At 40.3% G+C, this 25884-nt stretch overlaps 1 protein-coding gene across 1 annotated transcript in view; it reads right to left on the minus strand.

Annotated features, from left to right (window-relative positions):
• Window positions 1-7270: 7270 nt before the first annotated feature.
• LOC124777976 (dynein axonemal assembly factor 6) overlaps window positions 7271-25884 on the minus strand; it is a 61727-nt gene continuing 43113 nt past the window's right edge. The window contains exons 2-3 of the mRNA XM_047253539.1: window positions 15061-15302; window positions 7271-7528 (exon numbers count right to left, since the gene is read on the minus strand). Of these exons, the coding sequence (XP_047109495.1) occupies window positions 7271-7528; window positions 15061-15302 (500 nt within the window). The remainder of the gene's footprint in view (window positions 7529-15060; window positions 15303-25884) is intronic.

The raw sequence follows: 25884 nt of genomic DNA on the forward strand, positions 1-25884 counted from the left end.
ACAGCCTATGTCTGTGCCGGCACGATAGCTCAGTGTGTTCGGTCATAGGGTTAGCTGCGCTCTGTAATAAAAGAAAACTGAGTTAATGTATCAACGATGAATTTCAACGTGTCACAGGACGTCCTCCCCGAGCAAATACAACGATCAATTACGAACAAAACGAGATTTAAAAAAAAGTGGTCAGAGCAATTGCTTACTAAGCAAAAAACCCGGGTTCGGATCCTGGTGCGGAATAAAGTTTCAACTTTCCCCATTTGTAGCCAATATTTGTAATTCATTTGTGTCTTCATTTGCAATGATTGCCTAACTGCTCGTAACGTCCACAGAAAGTTTTTTGCAACCAAAAAATTCTGAAGTACCACACACAGAGAACTTTTACTCACACTCTGGCAGACCAAAGTAGGAACAGGAAAGATATGGGATGTATACCCGATAAACAGATTGTATGAACACGTATAGAAAATGAAACGTAAATTATAAATTGAGAACTCTCTTTCTCTTAATTTTGAAATACCGCCGACGGTATTTAATCACGCACTCTCGCGTTCGTCTTCCTCTCCAGTTTCGAGTAAAGACGCACCGAACATCTGAGTTGTGAAGAGATGATGTAAAACTGAAGTTTGCTTTGCAAATTCAATGGAACAGCTCAAATGGAGACGTTTCATTGGTACGGCGACGTAGGGTTGAAACACAAACATCAGTGTGCATTACAGTTGCAGTCAACATGGGCCTGGACAAGGTAAATAGGACTTTACTCGTAAAGCTTTTTTGTCAAAACGACAGCAGTGGTACTGCTGCTCCTCGCATTAAAAGAATACGAAGAAGTGCTCTTTCCGCAGTGGGTTGAAGAAAAGGACTCGGAAGTTCGAATAACTGGCGATTTGGGAATTGCTCCTGGGACAGGCCGACGGCTAGTTGTGCCACAGATTGTTGAAGAAGTTCCTGTTGCCTTGACTGAGGACACTGGAGCAATGGGCCATCTTCAAGCAGTGCACGAGCCGTGTAACGACAGCTGAACATTCCATGATCCACAGTTACAAAAAGTCCTGCGAACAACTGGGGACCGTTTTAACAAAACTTAACAAATGCCATTTACAGGAGAGTATTTTTTAATCGTACCCAGTATCGTTGATTCAAAAATATGATACTGGTCATCCATGTGGACATGAATTGATGAAGGAATGAGTGAAGTTCATCACTAATCTTCTTTACTGAGAAAAAAGTTAGAAATTACAAAATTTTACAAAACTCAACATGCCCACGTTTTCATCCGCGTGTCTTCTTTAACGCTGCGAGTACTTTCACATTTTTATTTGTATTTTGAAAATAATGAGTGAATTTTAAAATTTGCGAGCTCTTTTTACGCAAAAATTGATGCTCTGCAACTTTTATGCGTGACACTTTTCATTTGGAATAGACGTTTTTGAGTTACAGCCGTTGGATCATGAACATATTCCACTTTCCCGCTACTTCATAAAAATTACCGATATTTGACCATCGATTATGGCTAAACTGCTCAACCGATTTTAACTCTTCAGTACATCATTCTTCACGAAACTTTATGCTCTTTCAATGTGGCGTTTTGGAAATTTTCTGTAGAACGTATCGTTTTCGAGATATGAGCGTAAAACTGAAAGTCTAAAAATTTCCTGGTTTTTCGGCCCTCAGAAACTTATCGAAAACTAGAAATCGTCGCAAATGCATTTAACTCTCGTTTGGGATGCCTAAAGTCGAATGTTTGAGCCAATTGAAGATGATAACCGATAAAATCTTAGAAAAGCATTATTTAAGAGACCTTATTCGCACAAGGCTCTGAAATGTTTACAGGCGTTAAATAACGTAAGATAGCTATACCATTCTGTGTTCGCTGAGAGAAGAGAGAAAGTATTAGAGTTTAATAATATTATCCAATGTGTACTTACCTCTCTTGTGAATTATGGAACTTTTCAATCACAATTGTGCCAGCAAAGTGCTGGTGGCTGCCAAAATGCTACAATAAACATACCAACTGTTTTGTGAAAGGCAGTTTCTGGAGTATCAGGAAAATGTGCTATGCAGCATTTCAAAAGTAGTTCAGTTAATGCTAAGCAACGCAAGTCTAGTTCTGGACGCAGAGTATACTCGCAGGACTCTATTAATACGAATAATAAGAGCAAAACCTGGAATCAGTGCACACACCCAGATAGCCATGCATATTAAAGCTCACCCTGCTGATTGAAACCGCAGGGCAGATTAAAGGTGAGGGTCAGTGTGCCGACTAGGGTGGATGTTGTTTTTAGACTGTGCTGTTACCCAAGTTCCGTCTCGTTTACATGATTTGCAAACATTTAGCAGCTGGGGTACACGTATTAAGTCCTGTACCCACTTTGCTGCTTTTCTTCCTTCCCTGCTTCTCGTAAAACATTCTGAAAATGCCGTGTTTGTTACTTACGTTTCCGTTCTTGTTTGGGAGGCTCTTCAACTTCACATCAGTTCAACTATCATACAGCCTACCGCACATTTTCAGCGTATTGGTAACATTCATTATTTTCTGCCTGTCCTGCAAAGCAGCGCACTACATAGTAGCCTGATAATGTTTATACCAAATACCGCCATTTACGCAAATTTTCAGAGAAAAAATAATGTTTTTAAAATTAAATTAAATTAAATTTTCTTAACAACAAAATTTGCTCACTGAATTAGAAACTATTTCACATATCAAGTCTTGCGTGCTTTATACATTAATCACTCGATTGTGCCTAAGTGAGTCAAGACAGTCATAAACTGATAAATTGCTTGGGTTACTCTTTGCGTAGCGGAATTGCAGGAAATAAAAGTGTGGGTAGCAGTTTCCAGTAATAGAACAAGACAGAGAATCACATTTGGAAATAGAAGAGATGCAACTGTATTTTATTCTTTCGAAGATACAATTCTCAAGAACTTTTGGTCAGGTTGCTTAATCCTTAAACCTGACCATGTCGTGATACAATATGGGCCTGAAACAAAAATACATAACACTGAGTTGTTAATTGCTTAATGGATAAAACGTTTTTTTACGACACACAGACATATCCCTGCGTGTAATGTTCGTGTTGCTGTAACGTATTTTGAGCTTTCTAGCAGTGGCAGAAAGAAACGGACGTTTATTCATATGTAAATGAATTACTCTTTGATCAAGGTCTGTACGTGATTGCAAATTCTAGATTACGGATATTTCTGCTAGTAATATGCCGTATTTCGTTGCAAAACTTTATTTTCCCGTTTTAGTACAAAGCGTTTCGAAGTCAGAACTCCATTTTCAAGGACTATACTGACTTTTTAGACATTACATTTACTTCACTTTATCACCTTCCATTTTCCACAAAATTTTCATCTTCTTCATCAGTGAACAACTTTCACATTTGCACTTTTACTTAAAATACTAGAGGACTGATTAAAAAAAACACTTCAATTACTCACTTCCACAGGCGTCCAGTCCTCATTTCTTATTAGCTATCCTTGTGCTTCAAATATAACTCCTCCTATCTGTAATCACATACGTAACTGCAAATATGCTGCAGTAATCGTATGATGCACCTTCGTTACAAGAGAAATATACTGAAGTTTTAAATTACCACTTACTCGATGAAACTGGCTTGCAAGTCGTATTTTCAAACTATAGAATGAAACACTAAGTTACACACCGTATCATCTCATATGGTCCCAATCTTCCAAGTCATATTCATTCATTCAGATTTTACAGTCTGGGTAAATGATTCACAGATCTCAATAACCAAATCAACAACTGTCTCAACAACTAACTTGAACTGCCTACAAGTTACAAACCATGATGATAAATTCATTATTTGTATTGATATTTTTATGAAGTTACAAAGTAAAAATACATATTCATAAAAACTTAATTATAACAGTAAGTTTTACAAATAAGGAACAAAATGTTTGACACATTTTGGTTTCTTAAACACTTCCTTTTTAATACAACATTTCGTAAAGTTTGGCTTTGAACAATTTCTTTTGCTGTACCATGTGAAAATTACTGCTAAAGTATTTAATTATGTTAACTGCTGCCATTTACAAAGACTTCAGTGCTTAAGTTTCATTATTGGTAATAAAAAACTATCTTATAAACCATGATAAAGATTATTATCTACTGAACAATTTACGATTTCAATACTTAGTCATGGCACTATGCAATGTTTTTCTACAAATCTCAATCTGTTAATTTTCCAAACTGTATTACATGAGTGAATTATTATTTTTATGTATCTGAAATTATTGCATTTAAAGAAAGGTAATGTGTATATACGAAATTCAAAATTATTGTAATCTTGCAAATGAAATAGTATAAACGACTTATTATTTGCAGGACATACAATTGTTCCAAATAATTTTGGATAAATCATGAGTTTTAAAGGAAGAAACACAAATGTAAGTATATAACATAGTATAAGATAAATGTATTGCATAATTTATTAAATATCATGTGTCATCTACTCCTCTATGAAATCTAATGCTGTTACATTACAAACACAACCAGAATTTCAGGCATAAACATTATGCATGAGAATCTGTCAGATCATGAATGTAACAGAAAAACTATTTGTATGTCACAGAATTGTGTCGACACTGGCCAGACTGGATCAGTGCAGTTGTCTTGATTTGTTACACATGTCTCTATAACAAATAAATGTTTTTATTATTTTCCAGAGAAACCTAATGGTGTAATTGTCTGTGTTGCATGTGACACACGAAAATAAACACTTTAATTAGTCTTCAGTGGTTTTTTTCTCTCTCATTTCTTGGAACCAGTTATCCACTTTCCCCTCCTTCACTTGACTCATATTTGAACTCCGCATTAAAGATCTCTTTTCCCCTACAAACCATATTATGTAATTAGTGTCGAATGTAACCCAGTACATAAATGATACAATATGCATTGAAAATACAGTAAATGTGAGATAATACACATATTATCAAGTGAAATGCGTTCAAAATCAAACTTCTGTCTGCACATTACTAAAAAATGCAAATTTAAGTACATTGTGAGTAGAATGGACTCAGTGTCATAAGTAAGCAACTTTTTATTTTCGTGTTAATGAGTACTATCTAGTCTTATTACTTGGTTGTTTAGTGTAAAAGTTAGAACTGCATCTATATGACCTGTGGGTGGCATGTGTGTCAAAAACTGACAAAGTGTGACCTGTCATACTTGAGTGTTGTTTAATTGATCAAGTCCGTTGTGTCCACAAGTACCAACATGCTGCATACATTTACCGATGCAGAATACCCAGGCATTTTGTTTGCACACATGAACTGTAGTGGCAGTGCCCATGCAGCTGTGACAGTATACAAGAGACGTTGCCTTGATCGACAAGCATCTGTTCCAAGGTATTTCTCAGGATTTTTCAAAGATTATGTGAATCTGGAACACCACCAATTGTACACTTAACATCAGAATGTGAGGCTGTCCAGTCAGTTGGAAAAAGGGACGCCATCATTGCAATGGTACAATGTAGTCCCTCCACCAGTACTTGGCGCATTAGCCATCAGTTACATATTCCATAAATGTGAGGTGATGTATGTTACATTCCCAGGGCCTGTACACATTCCATGTGCAGCCTGTGCAACATCTGCATCCAGGTGACTCAGTAAGCGGACAACAGCTTTGTGAATGTTGGCTGCACAAAGAGATATCATACAACACACTTTATTTACAGATGAGGCTACATTTACATGCAATGGTATCATGAACACCCACAATTCTCATACATGGGCCATGGAGAATCCATACTAGGGAAACAAGATCCCAAGTTAGTTTCTATAATAATGCATGACATCACCAACAACTTTTATCTTTGCACATTTCAGTGTACCTTTAACCCATACGGACAGACTCTGATTCATTTACTTTACAATGATTCCTTGTCCTAAGAACCAACGGCATTGCAGACATATAGTAAGGTGAACCATGATCTCTGTTATACACTTTACATATCTGAAATGTACAGTAAGCAATAACTTCTTGGCTGTTAAAAGTCTCCAGCCCTGATACAGTCTCCACTTTACCACCATGAACTAGAGCCACAGTAACCCAACCATTATGCCGCATTATTTTAGGAGAAGAGTTAGTTTCACAATGAACATTTAGTGTGGTGTGATTGGTGACCTGGTGGTAGAGCCTGTGTTCCTACCAAATTGCGTGACAGTTGTAGCAAACTCATGTTTCATGATAGAAGACCTATCTACACTTTTGGGAGATGCGACATTAAAGTAACGACGGTAAATGTATCTACAATGTGATGGATCACTGTTTCACTGTACCAGAAAAGTATCCCAGTATCTGAATAGCGGATTTCCTCAATGGTGAATTGGCTGTGATGGACTCATTAACTAGCCTGCCAGATCATTTGACCTAATCCTATTAGACTTCTGTTTGTGGGGTCGTTAAAGGGAGATGTGTATGCTGTGAAGATAAATACACGTAAAGAACTTGCTGCTCACATCACCAGTGCTGTTGTCCCTGCATTGAAACCCATCGAGATGATGTTCAATGTACATTACAACACACCCTCCATCATGCTGTCAAGTGTATTGAGATGGGTGAGGGACTTTTTGAACACCTCTTATAGGATGAATCAGTCGTCCATCTCACGATTATTCTGTACACCATAGCACCTGTACACCAATTCAGTGAGCAATGTTCACACTTGTCTTCATATCCATTCATGGATATGTGTAATTTTCAACCCACTCCAGTTCTGTAACTATGGAAAATCGTACACAAGTTCTCCCAAACACACACACACACACACACACACACACACACACACAAGTGTATTTACACAAAAAGTACACTTTCTAAGCATTATTACAATCTGTTCATTGATTAACAATCCATTCTGTGAAAACCGCATATCAACAGCACTTTCCTTTTCTGCAATATTTTCGGCCCAAGTTTCAGGTAATTAACACTGTATACAAAATATCAAAATGATAATATTAAATAAATAATATTTAATGATACAGAGGAAACTCTTGCTGATAACATAAAGCTGTGTAGGAAATTGTCTCTGACTGAAACTAGTCGCACAATAAAGAATTGAACAGCAGTTTTAAGAGCTACATGTCATTTCTACAGTTTATCAAAGCTGTTGAACGCAGTCAACAAAAACTAGTTTGAAACAAACGAGACTCTGCTTAATTTCGGAAGTGTTTGAAGTCGCCAGGGAATATCGAATCAAATATGTTGCATGGAGTAATACAATAATGAAATTAAACTTATGGTACGAGCCTAGAAGTTGACGAAATCCAGTTCGCGTGACATGCGCATGCGCAGTTTGAGCACGCAGTTGTCGGGATCCCAGGTAGCGGCGCTGCTGTCTGGGAGCACGGGCTGCGGCAGGGCCAGCGACAGGCGGTAGCGAGGCGAGCGCAGCTCCAGCCGCCGCGGCTGCAGCGACACGTCGACGTCACAGCGGCGCTCGCCCTCCAGCCACACCTCCAACACCAGCCACTCGCAACTCGCCGTCGCCGGGGTGCGCGGGCCCAACTGCCGACACGACCGCCACTTTCATCAGCTGTTTCTCAGCACTGCTTCAGTAAAGAGTACAGTTTTTTAATTTATTTATTATTTGTGTATAACTACACACTTTTTAGCCATCACAATGTAAAATTATTCATTTGTGTCGCCATAGCGTCTGTATTTGCTCCACAACTATTAAAGGTATTTAAAATCCATTTTTGCAATACTAAAAGATGAGTATTTATTTTACAACAGGAATATCATAGGCCAAACACAACAGAAATGCATACATCCATTACAAAAATCAGTAAAACAGTCATCTCCTCATTTTTTCAAGAAAACTGACACATACACAAATCACTAACATCCTATAAACAGCTGCTTAATTGCCACGTAAGTATCAGAAACCAGACAATATACGCACATCAAAAAAAGTTTTGCATCACCTTGGTTCCCAGAACTCCTGAAGATAGACGTTGACTGTGGATATTGTATCATAGACACAGTCCCTTTGACTGTTCAGAAATGTCACTAAACCCACCCAAAGATGTAAACAACCGCCGGCCGTGGTGGCCGTGCGGTTCTAGGTGCTGCAGTCCGGAACCGCGGGACTGCTACGGTCGCAGGTTCGAATCCTGCCTCGGGCATGGATGTGTGTGATGTCCTTAGGTTAGTTAGGTTTAAGTAGTTCTAAGTTCTAAGGGACTGATGACCTAAGATGTTAAGCCCCATAGTGCTCACAGCCATTTGAACCATTTTTTTGTAAACAACCATATATGAGCAGCGCCTATTAGATGGAGGGGGTCCGACAGCCGATCAGTTCCAGTCATTCCACCAGGAAGGAGGTACATGGCTCGTGTTGTCTGTAGTTCAACCATGCCTAGACAGTCAATACAGCGGTTCGATAACGTCCGCATTGTTACTTTGTGCCAGGAAGAGCTCTCCGCAAGGGAAATGTCCAGTCGTCACGGAGTGAACCAAAGCGATATTGTTCTGACCTGAAGGAGATATAGAGAGACAGGAACTGACAATGAAATGCCTCGCTCAGGCCGCCCAAGGGCTGCTACTGCAGTGGATGACTACTACCTATGGATTACGGCTAGGAGGAACCCTGACAGCAACGCCACCATGTTGAATAATGCTTTTCATGCAGCCACAGGACGGCATGTTACGACTCAAACTGTGCGCAATAGGCTGCATTATGCGCAACCTGACTTCCGATGTCCATGGCGAGATCCATTTTTGCAACCACGACACCATGTAGTGGGTAAAGATGGGCGAAGCAACATGCCGAATGGACCACTCAGGATTGACATCAGGTTCTCTTCGCCGATGAGTATCGCATGTGCCTTCAATCAGACAATCGTCAGAGCAGTTTTTGAAAGCAACCTTGTCAGGCTCAGCACCTTATACACACTGTCCAGCGAGTGTAGCAAGGTGGAGGTTCCCTGGGGCCGAGGTACGCCGCTGGTGGTAATAGAAGGCGCCGTAACGGCTGTACGATACGTGAATGCCATCCTCCGACCGATAGTGCAACCATATCGCCACCATATTGGCGAGGCATTCATCTTCATGGACGACAATTCGCGTCCCCATCGTACACATCTTGTGAATGACTTCCTTCAGGGTAACGACATCGCTCGACTAGAGTGTCAGCATGTTCTCCAGACATGAACCCTATCGAATATGCCTGGTATAGATTGAAAAGGACTGTTTATGGACGACGTGACCCACCAACCATTCTGAGGGACCTACGCCGAATCGCTGTTGAGGAGTCGAACAGTCTGCACCAACAGTGCCTTGATGAACTTGTGGATAGTATGCCACGATGAATACAGGCAGGCATTAATGTAAAAGGACTTGCTACTGGGTATTAGAGGTACCAGTGTGTAAAGCAATCTGGACCACTATCTCTGAAGGTCTCGCTGTATGGTGGCACGACATGCAATGTGTGGTTTTCATGAGCAATAAAAAGGGCGGAAATTATGTTCATGTTGATCTCTATTCCAATTTTCTGTACAGGTTCCGGAACTGGGAACCAAGGTGACTCAAGACTTTTTTTGATGTGTGTGTAAACAATCAACCCATCATACAAAAACACAAGTATAAAGAAAGGATCTTCCTCCCTTTCTCCCTCCCACCTCTCTCTCTTCTACCCTTTTCCATCTATTTACCACCTAACTCTCCCTTCCTCCATTCCCCTACTTTGCATTCAGTGTTCACTATCTTGTACTTATGTTTTCCTCCTCCCTTACCTACTATCCAGTTACATAACCAACTCACACACTATTCCTTTGTCCAACTTACATATTTGAATATATATATATATTAACGCAAATGAAACAACACAAAACACACTTGACAAACCACAGACCAAAACAACATTGCTTTTCTACCAAATAAAGTGAAATCCAAAACTAGCATATGAATTAACAATGCTTCATAATACAGACACATGTTTAGCAACACTAGTGGTGCACTGTTTGTCCTGTTTCACGTAAAGAAATGTCTAGTGCTGCAAGCTAATGTGAAGTTAGACCAAAAATATCAATGTTAAACGCAGCAATATCGCGGAAATCAGCAAGTAGATGGCACTTCCAGATGTAATCAGAAATCAGACAAAAATTGTGTAAACAAAAATGATACTTCAATATCATTTGTAATGAACTGCTTTCAGATCCAGAAAGCAAATCAAAATTGTAAATGTGTTTCATTGCAGACCACTCACGATACTTTAAATCAAGGAAGAGAACTGTATGGCAAAATACGCATCTTTTAGTACTTGCAAGGATGGTTTTCAAATATCTTCGATATAAAAGACAAAACCTTTTACAAATAGAGAAAAACAACATTGCGGCACCTTCATAGACCCAATTTACGGCATAATACTAAAATTTGACGTTAGCCTGAAATTATAACAGGAATACAATTATACTTCCAGGTATAAATTGACAGCTAATCCCTTTTACTATTAAAAATATTTAATGAAGTCCTTCCATTTTAGACTTTTCTGTGTTCTTGTACAAACCTGGCCAAGGCGTTATACACAGTCTGATTGTAGTTCGAAGAACTGGGATATAGCAAAGCAGCCAGCAGTGAATAAAGCTCTAAAACTCCTTTAAAAATTTTGATCTACTTTTCCCATAGTGCCTGAGCTGAGACAAGGTGTGATTTACACCAAAAATTGTCAATACAGCACATTGGCAGTATGGTGTGTCCAATACGCCGACTTCATGCAACTGGGCGGAAAGGATCCGCAATGGAGACATTTCATTCTCACAGTGAGCGCTATAATTTTCCTTTAATTTCGCGACTTTCTGGATCACGCCTGGCCTGGTATAAATGGTTGTAAACTTATTTTTCTTGCCACGAACGAGCCGGCCCGGTGGCCGTGCGGTTCTAGGCGCTACAGTCTGGAACCGCGTGACCGCTACGGTCCCAGGTTCGAATCCTGCCTCGGGCATGGATGTGTGTGATGTCCTTAGGTTAGTTAGGTTTAAGTAGTTCTAAGTTCTAGGGGACTGATGACCTTAGAAGTTAAGTCCCATAGTGCTCAGATCCATTTGAACCATTTTTTCACGAACGAATCGGTTGTTGTTCGATTCTCAAGAGGTATAGTTGCGTATAGCAATTTTACATCAGCATCTCTGTTGCTTCTAAATGCATATTTTGCTAATTGATCTGTTGTTTCATAGTATTTAACATCGGTGTGAAATCTGACCCACATGACCTCTATAATCTGACCATTCTTCTTCGTGATACTGATCTACCAGGTCCCGAATGTTCATTACTTAATTTTTTTTTAAATGTGATGTCTTCAGAAAGGGAGGAGAAAATGAAATGAAGCTTCACTGGTTGAGAGGGTATGTGATGTTATTTCAGTCGTTGCAAAATCGAGACAGATTTACAAGGAAATTGGCATTGTAAACCCACTATCATCAGTATGACGTTGCACCCCATGTGACCTGGATCCATTCACTGATTCGGTTGGGAAGGGTGTCATAAAGTCGTGGGGTCCTCTCTTGAGGCTAGCTGGCCGACAGCGGTTGAAGCTGGTCCATGATGTTCTGGATATAGGCACTGGGACGAAGTTGAAGTCCAAGCTGGTTTCATAAGTGTTATATTGGCAACAGTTCTGAGGAACTTAGTGATCACAGGAACACCTCAAAATCACGTAGACAGTTCACAGAGAAACGTATCATTTGTGGACTAGCATTTTCATGTTGGAAAATGTCACACCGATACTGTCACATGAGAGGTAATGCATGAGGATGCAGGCTGTCTGTGACTACCATCGCGGCGCTGTCAGAGTTCCCTCACTCACTACCAACCGCAACGGTATCATACACAATGGGTCTCCACACCATGAAGCCAGGAGTAAGGGCGCTGTGTCTTTCCAAAACAGTAGAATAATGGAAGAAAGTAAGGGGGACTAAGGTATAACGTCCCGTCGACATCGAGGTCGATGGAACACACCGGTGTCGAACTGTGATATTTGGTGGCAGGCGTTTCTCTTTCTAACAAAAGGGCTAAAACGATCTTCGCACAAACAACCAACATTCATATGCGATTCCTGAACAAGCGTAGGGAGGGAATTCGACCGTGCCCTATCGAAGGAACCATCTCAGCATTTACATGGTGCAACTTCGATTTGATCCGTTGTCCTATCGAATGCGAGTGCAGTGTGCTAACCACTGCACAGCCTCACTCCTTGTTGGAAGAATGGGACCTCTCCCCAAGTCGTCGCCACACTCGCTGAAGATGGTCATCTGGGGTAGTGCAAAACCATGATTCATGATTAAACACAACGCAATGCCATTCATCAGCAGTCCATGCATTCAGGTCACGGCACCAATCCAAAGGCAGCCACGTAGCTGTTGTGTTGTGTTAACAGCCGACTACGTACGGGATGGTAATTCCCTAGTCTGGCTGTGTGCTTCACCATATTGGCGGGTGACCTTGAACGAGTTTCGCTCGGCCGCCGCTAGGGCTCGGTGGATCGCGCTCTAGTTTTAACTAAGCGCGATCCACTCAAAAAAGGCACTTCCGGCGCCGCCATTGCGGTTTATCAGGGCTTCATTTCCTGCCGTGCCCAGTCTTATCAGTCACGTACATTCGCTATGCAGGCAGCAGCACGCTCATTCCACTCGAGGCAGCCGCACGAAGCACACAGCCATGCTGTACAGGAGGAGGAGATATACAAGAAGATCAAGAATGCCTGTGTACAAGACTGTGACACCTTTTCAATGACGCCTAATAATGTTGCCCAAGAAGAACTGTTAACTGGCCCAATTACTTTTGTTGGGGCTAAGATTAATTTTTCTTGTACAACAGCAGAGGTTGTAACTGGTAATAGTTCGTTGACTATTGCTATTGTAAGAGGGAGTGATAAGCCCCTCGAAGGTTTGGAAGCCTATTACGACAGAGATATCGTTTCTTATCGCACCACGAATCATTGGTGCAGGATGGCACAGAATGTTGGAGCATGCATAGCACGGCGATGCTCCCGCGTGGCCTTCAGACACGGTCGACTGCAACCTTGACGGCAAGTATGCCTGTCCTCACGGTCCCATACATTCCAACACTGGACCACTGTCACACCCAAATGCCCCACGTTCTGTATACTGTACTATTCGAGGAGCTGACCAAATGGAGACCCCAATGAGGCCCCTTTCAAATTCTGTTAGGTACTGACAATGCTGTGGCCCCCACGATTACTTGGCATCTCAATGTCTTTCACAGTATTCACTGAACATTTGATGCTGTTAACACTTCGTATATACCCTACTATACCTGGTAACAACAATAAATATCATTTAGTTACCCCCTGAGGTCTGCAGGTGTACGAAGCTGCATGGACATCTGACCACGTCTTTTGCGTGCTTCACTTTTTTTTGTCAGGAAAGTATTTACTTGTTCCTTTATTCCAATTTTTATAGCAGGATTATTTGGTGAGCTTTGATCATTCCCTGAAGTCGATTACGGAGAAATTCAATCCAACAATGACCAATCTCTTAGAATTCAACATTCTTTCTCTTCAGTGACGACTGTTGTGAACAAACGGATGGGGTCACCATGAGGTGCCGTCTATCAACGGTTACGATAAACTTGTTTAGGGAGGACTGCAAAGAGAAAGCTTTGGAAACAGCTGCACTGAAGCCTACGTGCTTTTCAGATATATTGATGACACATTTATGGTGTGACCACATGGGAGTGAAAAAAATCAGGATTTCTTTCAACATCTGAACTCTCGGCACTCCAGTATCAAATTCACCATGGAGTTGGAAGAGAATGGGGAACTCCCCTTTTTGGACACCTTAGTCAAGCGCAGAACGGACGGGACTGTGGAATACGGCGTGTAGAGGAAAGCCACCCACACTGATGTGTGTCTCCATGCGGCCAGCTGCTATCATCCTTAGCAGCACGAGGGTGTGCTACGTACAGCGGTAACAGGGCTCGTGCAAAATCGGAAAAAGAGAGCCTACTAAGAGCGCTCAACCACCTTGAGTACATATTCAAGAAGAACGGATACGGCGGGAGACAAATCTGACGTGACCTCTGGCAGAAGGTACAGGCGCAGCAAACAGAACACGACGAGGAGGATAAAACAAAAGCGTATCTGCCGTACGCTGGAAACATTAAATACTGTCTCTGTCCATCGCCGAAGGCGCGTTCGTTATTAAGTACGGCGAAAGACGACTTGGGGCTCCGTAAATCGGGTATTTGCTGCGTTCGATGCAAATGCGATAAGGTATACATCGGACGGACTGCAGGGATCGTCAAATAAAGATGCAAGGAACACAGAAGACACGCTGAATTTAACCAATGAACAAAATGTTCGGTTGCAGAAAATTGCGTGGTTACAGGTGATTGAATGAAGTGTGAAGAAACGGAAGTGTCAAGACAGACTTGGTTTTGAGAATTTGCTCTGAAGAAGGCTATTGAAATTCGAGTGGCCGAGAGGGTGATCAACAAAGACACTGGGTTCACTCTCAGCAAAGCTTGGGACCCAGAGGTCAGCTAACTAAAATCACAGCGCCGGCTAAGACCTACTTTCGAGCCCGACGGGAGCTACAGATGCGCTGAGGGACAGGGGTTCTCGTCCAACCTTCGGCAACGCCATCCCCCCACCACTCCAACCGATCCGTAGTGCGATTAGGTAGTGGGGGAAGTGTGGGGAAATCACAGTATAAAGGAGACAGGATGCAGCAAAGACGGTCATTCTACAGGTATCACCAGAAGATGGTAAAGTACACTGTCAAATTATCGTGCTACGAAGACGACTGCACCCGCCTGGACACACAAAAACAGTACGAACTTCTAAAATTGTATTCCACGGTCACGTAGCTCTCTTTAACACCGTAATGGAAAAAGGTGTTTTGAGATGGAACCAATGAAGCCGAACTGGATAAGGCCGAGTGCTGACTTTGGCAGATCTGTTAGTTTCAAAGCATCCGTTCTCGGAACAAAGCTTCCAAAACACCGTTGCAGAGCATAGGGGGACCGTGCTGTCAAAAGTCGACGCCCGCAGCCGAGTGCTAGCGGGAGGAAACAATAACCTGCAGGTAGACGTCTTCCGCCCCCACGTCCTGCCGGTAAGAGAAGTGGTAGCGCGGCTCTTCTCGGGGGTCCTCCATGTCGTCCACTTCGACCACCTCGTCGTCGCTCCAGATGGCCTTCTGATCAAGACAGATCTCCGCGTCGCCTCTTCCATCGACAGCTTTCACGTCAGTGCTCTTCTTTTTGTCACCGGCAGTTGAGCCACTGGTTTGTTTCTTTGTGGGACCGACGTCACCCGGGCCTACAGAATAAATAAGTATTCGATTACACTCATAAATGAATCTTTACACACTGCTAGTCATTAAAATTACAGTACTATGAAGGCAGCATGATGTGACATGACTGCCATCTATTGCTATGCAATATTGTTTCATTTTTCCCTGTTTGTCAGCAGAAAGCAGTCTGTGAAATTCATTAGGAGGGCTGAGCATCCCTGGGGAGTTCGGCAATTCTCGCTCAAAGTGGACCGCAGCTTGCTCTGTTCTTTTGCTGGCAAAGTCGGCACCTGTCCTTGATCAGGGCAGTGGACACCGTGCCACCACTGCCGTCCACAGAGCATAACTGAGCATGACATTTGCGCCTTTGCCGTGGAACAAAGGGCGGGACGTCGTGGCGCCGCCCAATCAGTGTGGGAAAGTCGGTAGCTTTCGCTCAAAAGTTTTGGTGTAACGAATCGCTTAAGCCACCCCCGCCTCCATGCTTGGCGCGAACGGGGCGACCAATTGAGGCGACGTTGCTACAGCTCAGTACGAACCTCCTGTCTGTAAATGTGTATCTTGTACGCCAAGAGTGGGAAGTTTCTCCTGTGTTCATATTGTCATCAACAGCACTGAGTCGTCCCGGCCAGCGTCTGCTGCTGGTTGGAGCCTGATAACTCATTTTGGAGAAATGAGTCTCAACTGTGGTAGTATGAACCACATTCTGAGCAGCTCGCTACTTACTTACTTTGCCACATTACTTTTCGTGCCTAATTGATTGTAAATTGTGGCCACCTTTCATTTCCTTAACTTTGAACTCACCAGCTGCCCAAGTGAGATGTATGAGGAACAGTACCACCCTCTATGAGGAAACTATGCATACCGTAACTGTTGCTGCATGCTACAGAGCGTCTCTGTAACAAATTATGATTGAATAAATGGTCTCTAGCATGGAAACCATTCGTCAGATCTTTTTTTGTCCCGTATCCTCCCATCGATCAATCCCTGAGTTTGTATACGGTGGAAAAAATCACCCTGTGTAGGGGTTTACCTAAGTGCAGTTGCATGGATCATATCGAAAGTACACTGCATTTTTGTTTTTGTTCGAAGGGAAGTGACATGTTTACAACAGAGTTCCATTTGGCATAAAAGACTCAAATTCGGCGTTGTTTGGGCAACAAACGAAGTCTTGACGCCAGAACTAAATATGTTATGTACGGCGTGTGGTGACATTACAATTGCGTTGCTTACTTTTGACGATCATATTCAACATGTGGATAGGATTTTGGAAGTTCCTTGGAGCACACCGAGTCACATTGAGACCAGATAAGGCGAGGCTACGTGTAAACCTTGTCAAATTCCTCGGATCTGAAAGTTTGCAAAAAGGAATTGGGCTAGCAAATGAAAAGATTACCGAAATAGTGAACATGAAAAGACCGCCAACACTTCGAGAACTTCGTCAGTTAATTAGGATTATGTTTCTTCTATTGAGGATATGTGCTGAATTTTGTACAATTATTTGCTTCATTGTATGAGCTACTCAAATAAGCCAGGAAGATGACATGGAGTGAGGGGCACGAGAAGACTTTTAATAAGGCCAAGGAATCGCTTCAGGAATGTGTGTGTTTGGGACATGCAGAGTACACGAAAACCTCATATATCTATTACGATGCAAGGATTATAGGCGTTAGGGTATGCTAACAACAGGTTGATGTGGAAGGCAATTTGTGAGTAATGGCAACATGCACCCGAAAACTACATATGAAGATATGGTATATCACAATGAAATTAGAGATCCTGGCCATAATGTTTGCCATAAAAAGGTTTAGAGACTGACTTGTGGAAAGAAAGCTGCATACCAATCAGCAAGTACTGAGTTTCTAAAGACTGTCAGATTCACAGGCTGCGATATCATATGTTCGGTAATGTTGATCAAGAATGCAGGCTTGAAATTAGATTCTGTGGAGGAAAACAAGACAAGCTATCTGGCTGTCCTAGCTGCAGTCTGGTGCAGAGCATCGATGTTGATCAGTGGTTGTTTAATCCCTGGGAACAGGTAGCATCCATAATTAAGGAAGGATGATTTTAATGACACAAGATCTACATCCAAACATAAAAAGAGTAAAATACTTCAATTCGGAATAGTGTCGGGAGAGAGAATCCATGGACATGAAATACAGCTCTAATTAAGAGAGAAATCTGCCTCAAGTGGAATTTAGTGGATCGGAGATGGAAGACTTGGCTACCATAGGAGTTAGTAGAGGACATGATAGGAATGTACCATAGTCATCTTCGTCGCAGCGACACCAAAAAATAGTACAGAATTACTGATATGGGGTGGGAGTGCAAAGCACTATGGAAGAGGATTGCAACAGTCACAACAATTGTGCCCCGTGTCATTGCGCAAAACACACTAATACTCCAACATGTGTTGAGTTATATGTGGTGAGTTTCAGGCTACAAAACCATTCACAACGAACAGGTGCACACATGTAAGGAACAATACCCACCCATACAGTCAGATATGTGAAGACAGCTGACATTATTGCATATACAACTATTATAAAATCTTTGCTACACCAAACTACAAATTATTTTGTTGTTTCTTCATCAGTTTCATATTATTTAATAATTTTAAATGATCTACATTTTATATTTAGTATTTAGTGCCTGACTTTATTCCTTCAAACAGGCATCCATTTTGTGGTAGATAATAGTTAATCTGTAATTTTCAGTTTCATATTTCATTTAGTTTTGATAATCTGGTCGAAAATTTTTGAATTACCATAAAGCCCTAGAGAAAACACTCATTTGCTGGTGCACATTTTGAAAAACCATGTTTTCCTCATGGATGAAATTACATGGCATACTCATGTATAACAAACACACAAAATCTTTACATTCATGCTGCGGATGGTAAGATCAAAAACGTTATTTATAGAACTGTGTTAAGATCATGCAATAATTAATTGATTAGAAAGAAAAAGAATTGCAGTTTTTAACGTTTTTAAGTAAGTTTCTACATTCATTGAAATAATAAATTTATGTACTACTAGCATAATTACTCACCATCCCACATCATAATAAAACTACTGACATACGAGTAGATTAGATTAGATTAGATTAGATTAGATTAATACTAGTTCCATGGATCATGAATACGATATTTCGTAATGATGTGGAACAAGTCAAATTTTCCAATACATGATATAGTTAAGTTAATTTAACAACATACTTAAATTAATATAACAACTTTTTCATTTTTTGTGTTTTTTATTTTTATTTATTTTTATTTTTTTAATATTTTTTGTTTTTTTTTTGTTTTTTTTAAATTTATATCTAAAAATTCCTCTATGGAGTAGAAGGAATTGTCATTCAGAAATTCTTTTAATTTCTTCTTAAATACTTGTTGGTTATCTGTCAGACCTTTGATACTATTTGGTAAGTGACCAAAGACTTTAGTGCCAGTATAATTCACCCCTTTCTGTGCCAAAGTTAGATTTAATCTTGAATAGTGAAGATCATCCCTTCTCCTAGTATTGTAGTTACGCACACTGCTATTACTTTTGAATTGGGTTTGGTTGTTAATAACAAATTTCATAAGAGAGTATATATACTGAGAAGCTACTGTGAATATCCCTAGATCCTTAAATAAATGTCTGCAGGATGATCTTGGGTGGACTCCAGCTATTATTCTGATTACACACTTTTGTGCAATAAGTACTTTATTCCTCAGTGATGAATTACCCCAAAATATGATGCCATATGAAAGCAACGAGTGAAAATAGGCGTAGTAAGCTAATTTACTAATATGTTTATCACCAAAATTTGCAATGACCCTTATTGCATAAGTAGCTGAACTCAAACGTTTCAGCAGATCATCAATGTGTTTCTTCCAATTTAATCTCTCATCAATGGACACACCTAAAAATTTGGAATATTCTACCTTAGCTATATGCTTCCGATTAAGGTCTATATTTATTGATGGCGTCATACCATTCACTGTACAGAACTGTATGTACTGCGTCTTATCAAAATTCAGTGAGAGTCCATTTACAAGGAACCACTTAGTAATTTTCTGAAAGACAGTATTGACAATTCCATCAGTCAATTCTTGTTTGTCAGGTGTGATTACTACACTTGTATCATCAGCGAAGAGAACTAACTTTGCCTCTTCATGAATATAGAATGGCAAGTCATTAATATATATTAAGAACAACAAAGGACCCAAGACTGACCCTTGTGGAACCCCATTCTTGATAGTTCCCCAGTTTGAGGAATGTGCTGATCTTTGCATATTACGAGAACTACTTATTTCAACTTTCTGCACTCTTCCAGTTAGGTACGAATTAAACCATTTGTGCACTGTCCCACTCATGCCACAATACTTGAGCTTGTCTAGCAGAATTTCATGATTTACACAATCAAAAGCCTTTGAGAGATCACAAAAAATCCCAATGGGTGGTGTTCGGTTATTCAGATCATTCAAAATTTGATTGGTGAAAGCATATACGGCATTTTCTGTTGAAAAACCTTTCTGGAAACTAAACTGACATTTTGTTAGTACTTCGTTGTTACAGATATGTGAAGCTACTCTTGAATACATTATGTTCTCAAAAATTTTGGATAAAGCTGTTAGAAGGGAGATTGGACGGTAATTGTTGACATCAGATCTATCCCCCTTTTTATGCAAAGGTATAACAATAGCATATTTCAGTCTATCAGAGAAAATGCCCTGTTCCGGAGAGCTATTACACAGGTGGCTGAGAATCTTACTTATCTGTTGAGAACAAGCTTTTAGTATTTTGCTGGAAATGCCATCACTTCCATGTGAGTTTTTGCTTTAAAGCAAGTTTACTATTTTCCTAATTTCAGAGGGAGAAGTGGCTGAGATTTCAATTGTATCAAATTGCATAGGTATGGCCTCTTCCATTAACAGCCTAGCATCTTTTAATGAACACCTGGATCCTACTATATCCACAACATTTAGAAAATGATTATTAAAAATATTTTCAACTTCTGACTTTTTGTTCGTAAAGTTTTCATTCAATTTGATGGTAATACTGTCTTCCTGTGCTCTTGGTTGGCCTGTTTCTCTTTTAATAAAATTCCAAATTGTTTTAATTGTATTACCAGAGTTGCTGATTTCAGACATGATACACATACTTCTGGATTTTTTAATAACTTTTCTTAATATAACACAGTAGTTTTTATAATGTTTGATAGTTTCTGGGTCACTACTCTTTCTTGCTGTCAGATACATTTCCCTTTTCCGGTTACAAGATATTTTTATACCCTTAGTAAGCCATGGTTTGATACAAGGTTTCTTACGAGTATATTTAACTATTTTCTTGGGGAAGCAGTTTTCAAATGCATTTACAAAAATGTCATAAAATAAATTATATTTTAAATTGGCATCAGGTTCACGGTACACCTCATCCCAGTCTAACTGCTGTAGGCTTTCCCTGAAATTTGCAATTGTTAAATCGTTGACTGAATGTACTACTTTGGAGGACTGTTTAGTATTGCTGAATGGAGCTATGTCATATATTGTAACTAGCTGTGCACCGTGATCAGAAAGACCATTCTCAACAGGCTGAGCATTTATCTGGTTAAACTTATCTTGGTCTATAAAGAAGTTATATATCAGTGAGCTGCTATCCTTTACCACCCGAGTAGGAAAATCAATAATGGGTGTCAAATTGAAAGAACCGAGTAATACTTCAAGGTCATTTTTCCTATTACCCTCTTTCAGAGAATCTACATTGAAGGCCCCACAAATAATAATTTGCTTCCCCCTGTCTGACAGATAGCAGAACAAGGAGTCAAAATTTTTCAGAAATAGATGAAAATTTCCTGATGGGGACCTATATACAGTTACAATTACAAATGTGCCTTTATTTAATTTAAGTTCACAGGGACATGCTTCTATATGTTTCTCAACACAAAACGTTTTTGTTTCTATACTTTTTGCACAATGATAACTTTTGACATATATGGCAATTCCTCCTTTCTCAATATTTTCTCTCATTACATGTGCAGAGAGCTTATATCCACTTACATTTACCTTATCCATATCAGTAACAATGCGATGCTCAGACAGGCATAGTATATCTATTTCATCCTCAGCTTCTAAATCTTCTAAACAAACCAGAAGCTCATCTATTTTATTCTTTAAACTCCCAACATTTTGATGAAATATGCTTACATTATTTTTAATTATACTTTTATGAGAACCTTTCCTTATTCTAACATTTGCAGTACTCTCCTGTCTGAGTTTCTCATTGTTCTTAGGCCTAGTTGCTATACCAGTGGTCACATGGTGTTCAGAGAGGCTGATTATGTCAACTGGGTTGGGTGACTTTAATTCATCAATGCAATTACCTAGGACTGAGATACAACTTGGTGGAGATAAAATTTCCGGTGATCGGTGAAAATTTATAATTGACAGCTGTGATTGGTGATCCAATGTGCTAGAATTGTGCTGTTTAATTTCTTTCCTAAACTGAAGATTTGTTTCAATCCTGACCTCTCGTAGAACTTGATATCTTTCTGTCTTACCTATCCTAAAAAAGGTGCTGCTCCAACACCTGTAACCACTGGTATTTTACCATTCATGGCAGTGCCTCCCCCCCTTAAATTCCCTGCTATTACCCCAGCCAGTTTCCCCTTCCCTTTCCTGTTGAGATGTAGGCCGTGCCTGGTATAGTCCCACCTACTGAGAGAATCAACAGGAACCACACCAATATGAGCCCCCGCACCCGACCCAAGCAGCCGTTCCAACTCAAAATTAACTTTCCCAACAGAAGAGTTCAAATGAGGCCGGTCATGGCGTCTCAGGACAGATACAAATTCAACATTGGTGTGTCTCGATGCTGACGCAATCTTTACTAGGTCACACTCTATACTGTACCCAGGATCTCTATCGATGCTGTTCCCTGGCCCTCCCACAATAACCATGGTGTCTTCCCTGGTAAATCCTTTACAGAGTGAACCTAAATCCTCTGCCACCTGATCCAGACTAGCACTTGGTTTGAAAAAATTTGTGACCTGGTATTCTGGTCCTAATTCCTCCTGCAGAAGTTGGCCTACAACTCTGGCATGAGAACTGCCTAACAACAAAACTTTCTTCCTTTTCGATGGCTTTCCTACATTCTTTTTCAATTTCCTATTGAAAGTTTGTTGTGTCCTGTCTACACCTACCTCTGCTTGAGGCTCATCGGTTTCTAACTGAAGCAACAGGTCAAACTTATTTTTGACATTCACCACAAAACTGTCAGACTTAGTTCTAGGCCTGTTCCTTCTGCTACCTGTTGCCACTTCCCACCTCTCTGTGCCCTTCTCCCTCCTAAACCTGTCCAGATCTTCCCTAGCCTGATCTAGCTCAGCCTGAAGGGCAGCAATTTTCCCCTCCTGTTCCACTATCTTCCTATCTCTGCTGCAAATCCTACATAACCACTGATGAGCCTGATCCACTTTCCCGAGACCCACGCCACTGCAGTCCCCCCAGTGAAAAAAACTACTGCATCCATCACACCAAATCCCGGAACTAACAATTCTATGGCAAGTCAGGCACTTCTCACTCATGGCAAAAATAATACTTTAGCTAGAATAAATCAATTAAATTACCGAAAATCAAAAAAGACGTTACAAGAATTAAGCCTATTCACAAATGTATATAAGCAAGTTTCTGATTTAAAATTCCGCTGTTTTTCTGAGATCTGTATTAAAATAATGAAGGTATACGCTATTTATTTTATATTTCACTCGATGGAATGAAAAAAAAGACAATTAAACGAGATACTTTAACTTTGATTCTCCAAAAACGTTACGAGAATTAGGCCTATAAACAAATGTATATAAGCAAGTTTCTGATATAAAGTTACGCTGTTTTTCTGAAATCTGCATTAAAGCAATGAAGTTATACGCTATTTACGGTAGTTTACTTATTTGTTACCGAGAAATTAGTTAAATTATCGTGAAACAAGAAACAAACACGTTTACAAAATTTAAGCCTAAGCGCGACTTCGCGAAGTTACGATCTTTTCGTGTTTTCTGAAATAATACGCAAAGAAAAGTCAAACCTTTAACGGCAAGACTAAATAATACACTAATGCATGGATTTAATTTGTTGTCGGCGTTAATCTAAATTATATTCCTGTCTAAATTACTTAACTTTCTGGAAATGGTTTCTGGCGTCACTTACTCGGCGGCCATCTTGGTTAATGGCTAGTAGTATATTTATGTAAGTGGGGTTAATATAAAATAGGAATGAGGCAATACTGTAGCTAACAATACTTTGTAAGCTAATGGTATGAATGTTGGAAATTTGCCAAACGAAAAATATGGATGAATAAGATTAATAACTCTAAGATTACTAAGGCCTATGAGAGCAAATAACATCTACAGTTACTGAAATCTGCAAATATTTGTAACAGACAAAACATACCAATAAACATTTAAAGTGAGAAAACTGTAAGAAGGACATTGTAGGTGAAAGGGACATATTTTTATACGTTGGAATGCTCTCACTGAAAGGATGTACAAGGAATGATTTCCTAACAGTCATCATTCGTTAGCACGAGTGTTTATTGATCTCTATCGACGAATGTGGGAGATTGGTTCACTGGAACGAAGAAACGAGAGACCTGGCAACAGAAGGACCACTCACACACCCAATTTTGAAGAGGAGGTGCTGGAACATGTTGCAGCAGACCCCACTACAGGTACTCGTTGTACTGCATGTGAAGTGGGTGCTGCACATACTAGCACGTGGCAAGTACTCCACGAACAGCAGCTACACCCATATCACACACAACGAGTTCATGCAATGCTTGGGACTGACTTTACACCAAAGGTCGCATTGTGTCAGTGGTTGCTACAGCAATGGATTCATAGACCAGATTTCCTCCAGATTATGCTGTTTACTGACGAGGCCCCATTTGATCATGATGGTATTTCGAACAGCAGAAATAGCTACATGCAGGACGAGGAAAACCCTCACGCTGCTGTAGAGTCACACCATCAAGTATGTTTTACTGTGAATATCTGGGCCAGCATAGTAGGCGACAGTCTCATTGGGCCATATTTTCTACCTGGCCATCAGAATAGCAACTTGTACTTGAGGTTTGTGCAAAGAGTTCTATCTAAATTGTTGGAGAATGTACTGCTAGCTGTTCGTGAGAGGATGTGGGTACAACATGATGGTGCACCACCTCAGTTCAATGTGGATGCCTACAACCATCTCAATGCTGTATTCCTGGTAGCTGGATTGGAAGGGCAGGTCCTATTCCATGGCCTGCGAGGTCACCTGATCTGAATACCCTTGATTATTTCCTGTGGATATATCTAAAATCACTTGTGTATGAGACTCCAGTGAGCACAGAGATGGAATTAGTTGCCAGAATTGTAGTTGCCTGTCATGAGATTCGAAACACACCAGGGATATTTGTCAGAGAGCGTCATAATCTTGTTCTCCAATGTCATGCTTGCACAAAGGTCGATGGCCGTCAGTTTCAGCACGTTTTGTAAGCTACAGTACAAATGGTATATTGATTGTGTCAATGAAGGTATTCGCTATTATCTACTTAAGCTGTCTTCTCAACCCCAGATTCCTTACCTCAAATTGTTCAGTGGAGCATCCTCTATGTCCTGTTAAACTTTAGCACAGTCTTGTGGAAACACCCTGTTGACTGTACACTGTATTTACATGATAATGTCCTACATCTTGTATATTCTATATATCATAACATACATGGGACCAAACAATAATAAATTAATAAATATTAGTTTGCTAATACTTTCTTATGTTTGTTTTATGCCTGATATTTTTGTTTAATTTTTTTTCATACACTTAATAATACGTGATATTAAAACCACACATTTTTAAAGGAAAAAATCCAAGAACAACTACAGTGATTCCAATTCCACTGCAAGTCCCTGTTTCTGACCTCTTCATAACAGTGCCTTGATTCACTGAAGTTATTTTATTTATGTTTCTGCCTTTTTAACTAGTCTTTACAGTAGTACAGAACACACACACGACACGGATTCGTTCGCTCTGCTGGAGAAGAAAATATGCCATCAATTAATCATCATTGATAAACTGGGAAAATCATGCTTTGTTCTCATTAAATGCGTAAATGCAGTCACAGAAACGTTTATCTTTTCATTACGGTCATTCATTCGAGACGTAAATGTATTTAATAAGGTAAAAGAACTAGGGCCTGGCCCATCATCAGGGTGGGGCTGGGGTGTAAGATGTACCCTGCATACTAGTGGCACCTTCAGGACGTCAGCAAATTTGGACAATTCGTTATGTTCAGACTCATTTCACTGTATGCGAATCTGCATACCAGAGTAATTATTATTGTTTCAGTTATCTCATAGCACCCCAATGTATTTCTTACTGTTGGAATTAAAATACAAAACATCTGTAGGTTGAAACCACTTTAACAACAGTTGTTTCTTGCGAAAGAACTTTCCCATCTTCCTATATCGAAATAAGGAGAGCCAGTGGGCAGGTGTTAGTTCCCCAGCTGGGGGATATCCATGGTTTCTCTCCCTGTGCATTTGACCAATGAGATTTCGTTCTCCATGCATTTCTTGTAAGTCGACCGCATGTTA

This window comes from Schistocerca piceifrons, chromosome 2 (genome assembly GCF_021461385.2).
Source record: "Schistocerca piceifrons isolate TAMUIC-IGC-003096 chromosome 2, iqSchPice1.1, whole genome shotgun sequence".
Taxonomy (NCBI): Eukaryota; Metazoa; Arthropoda; class Insecta; order Orthoptera; family Acrididae; genus Schistocerca; species Schistocerca piceifrons.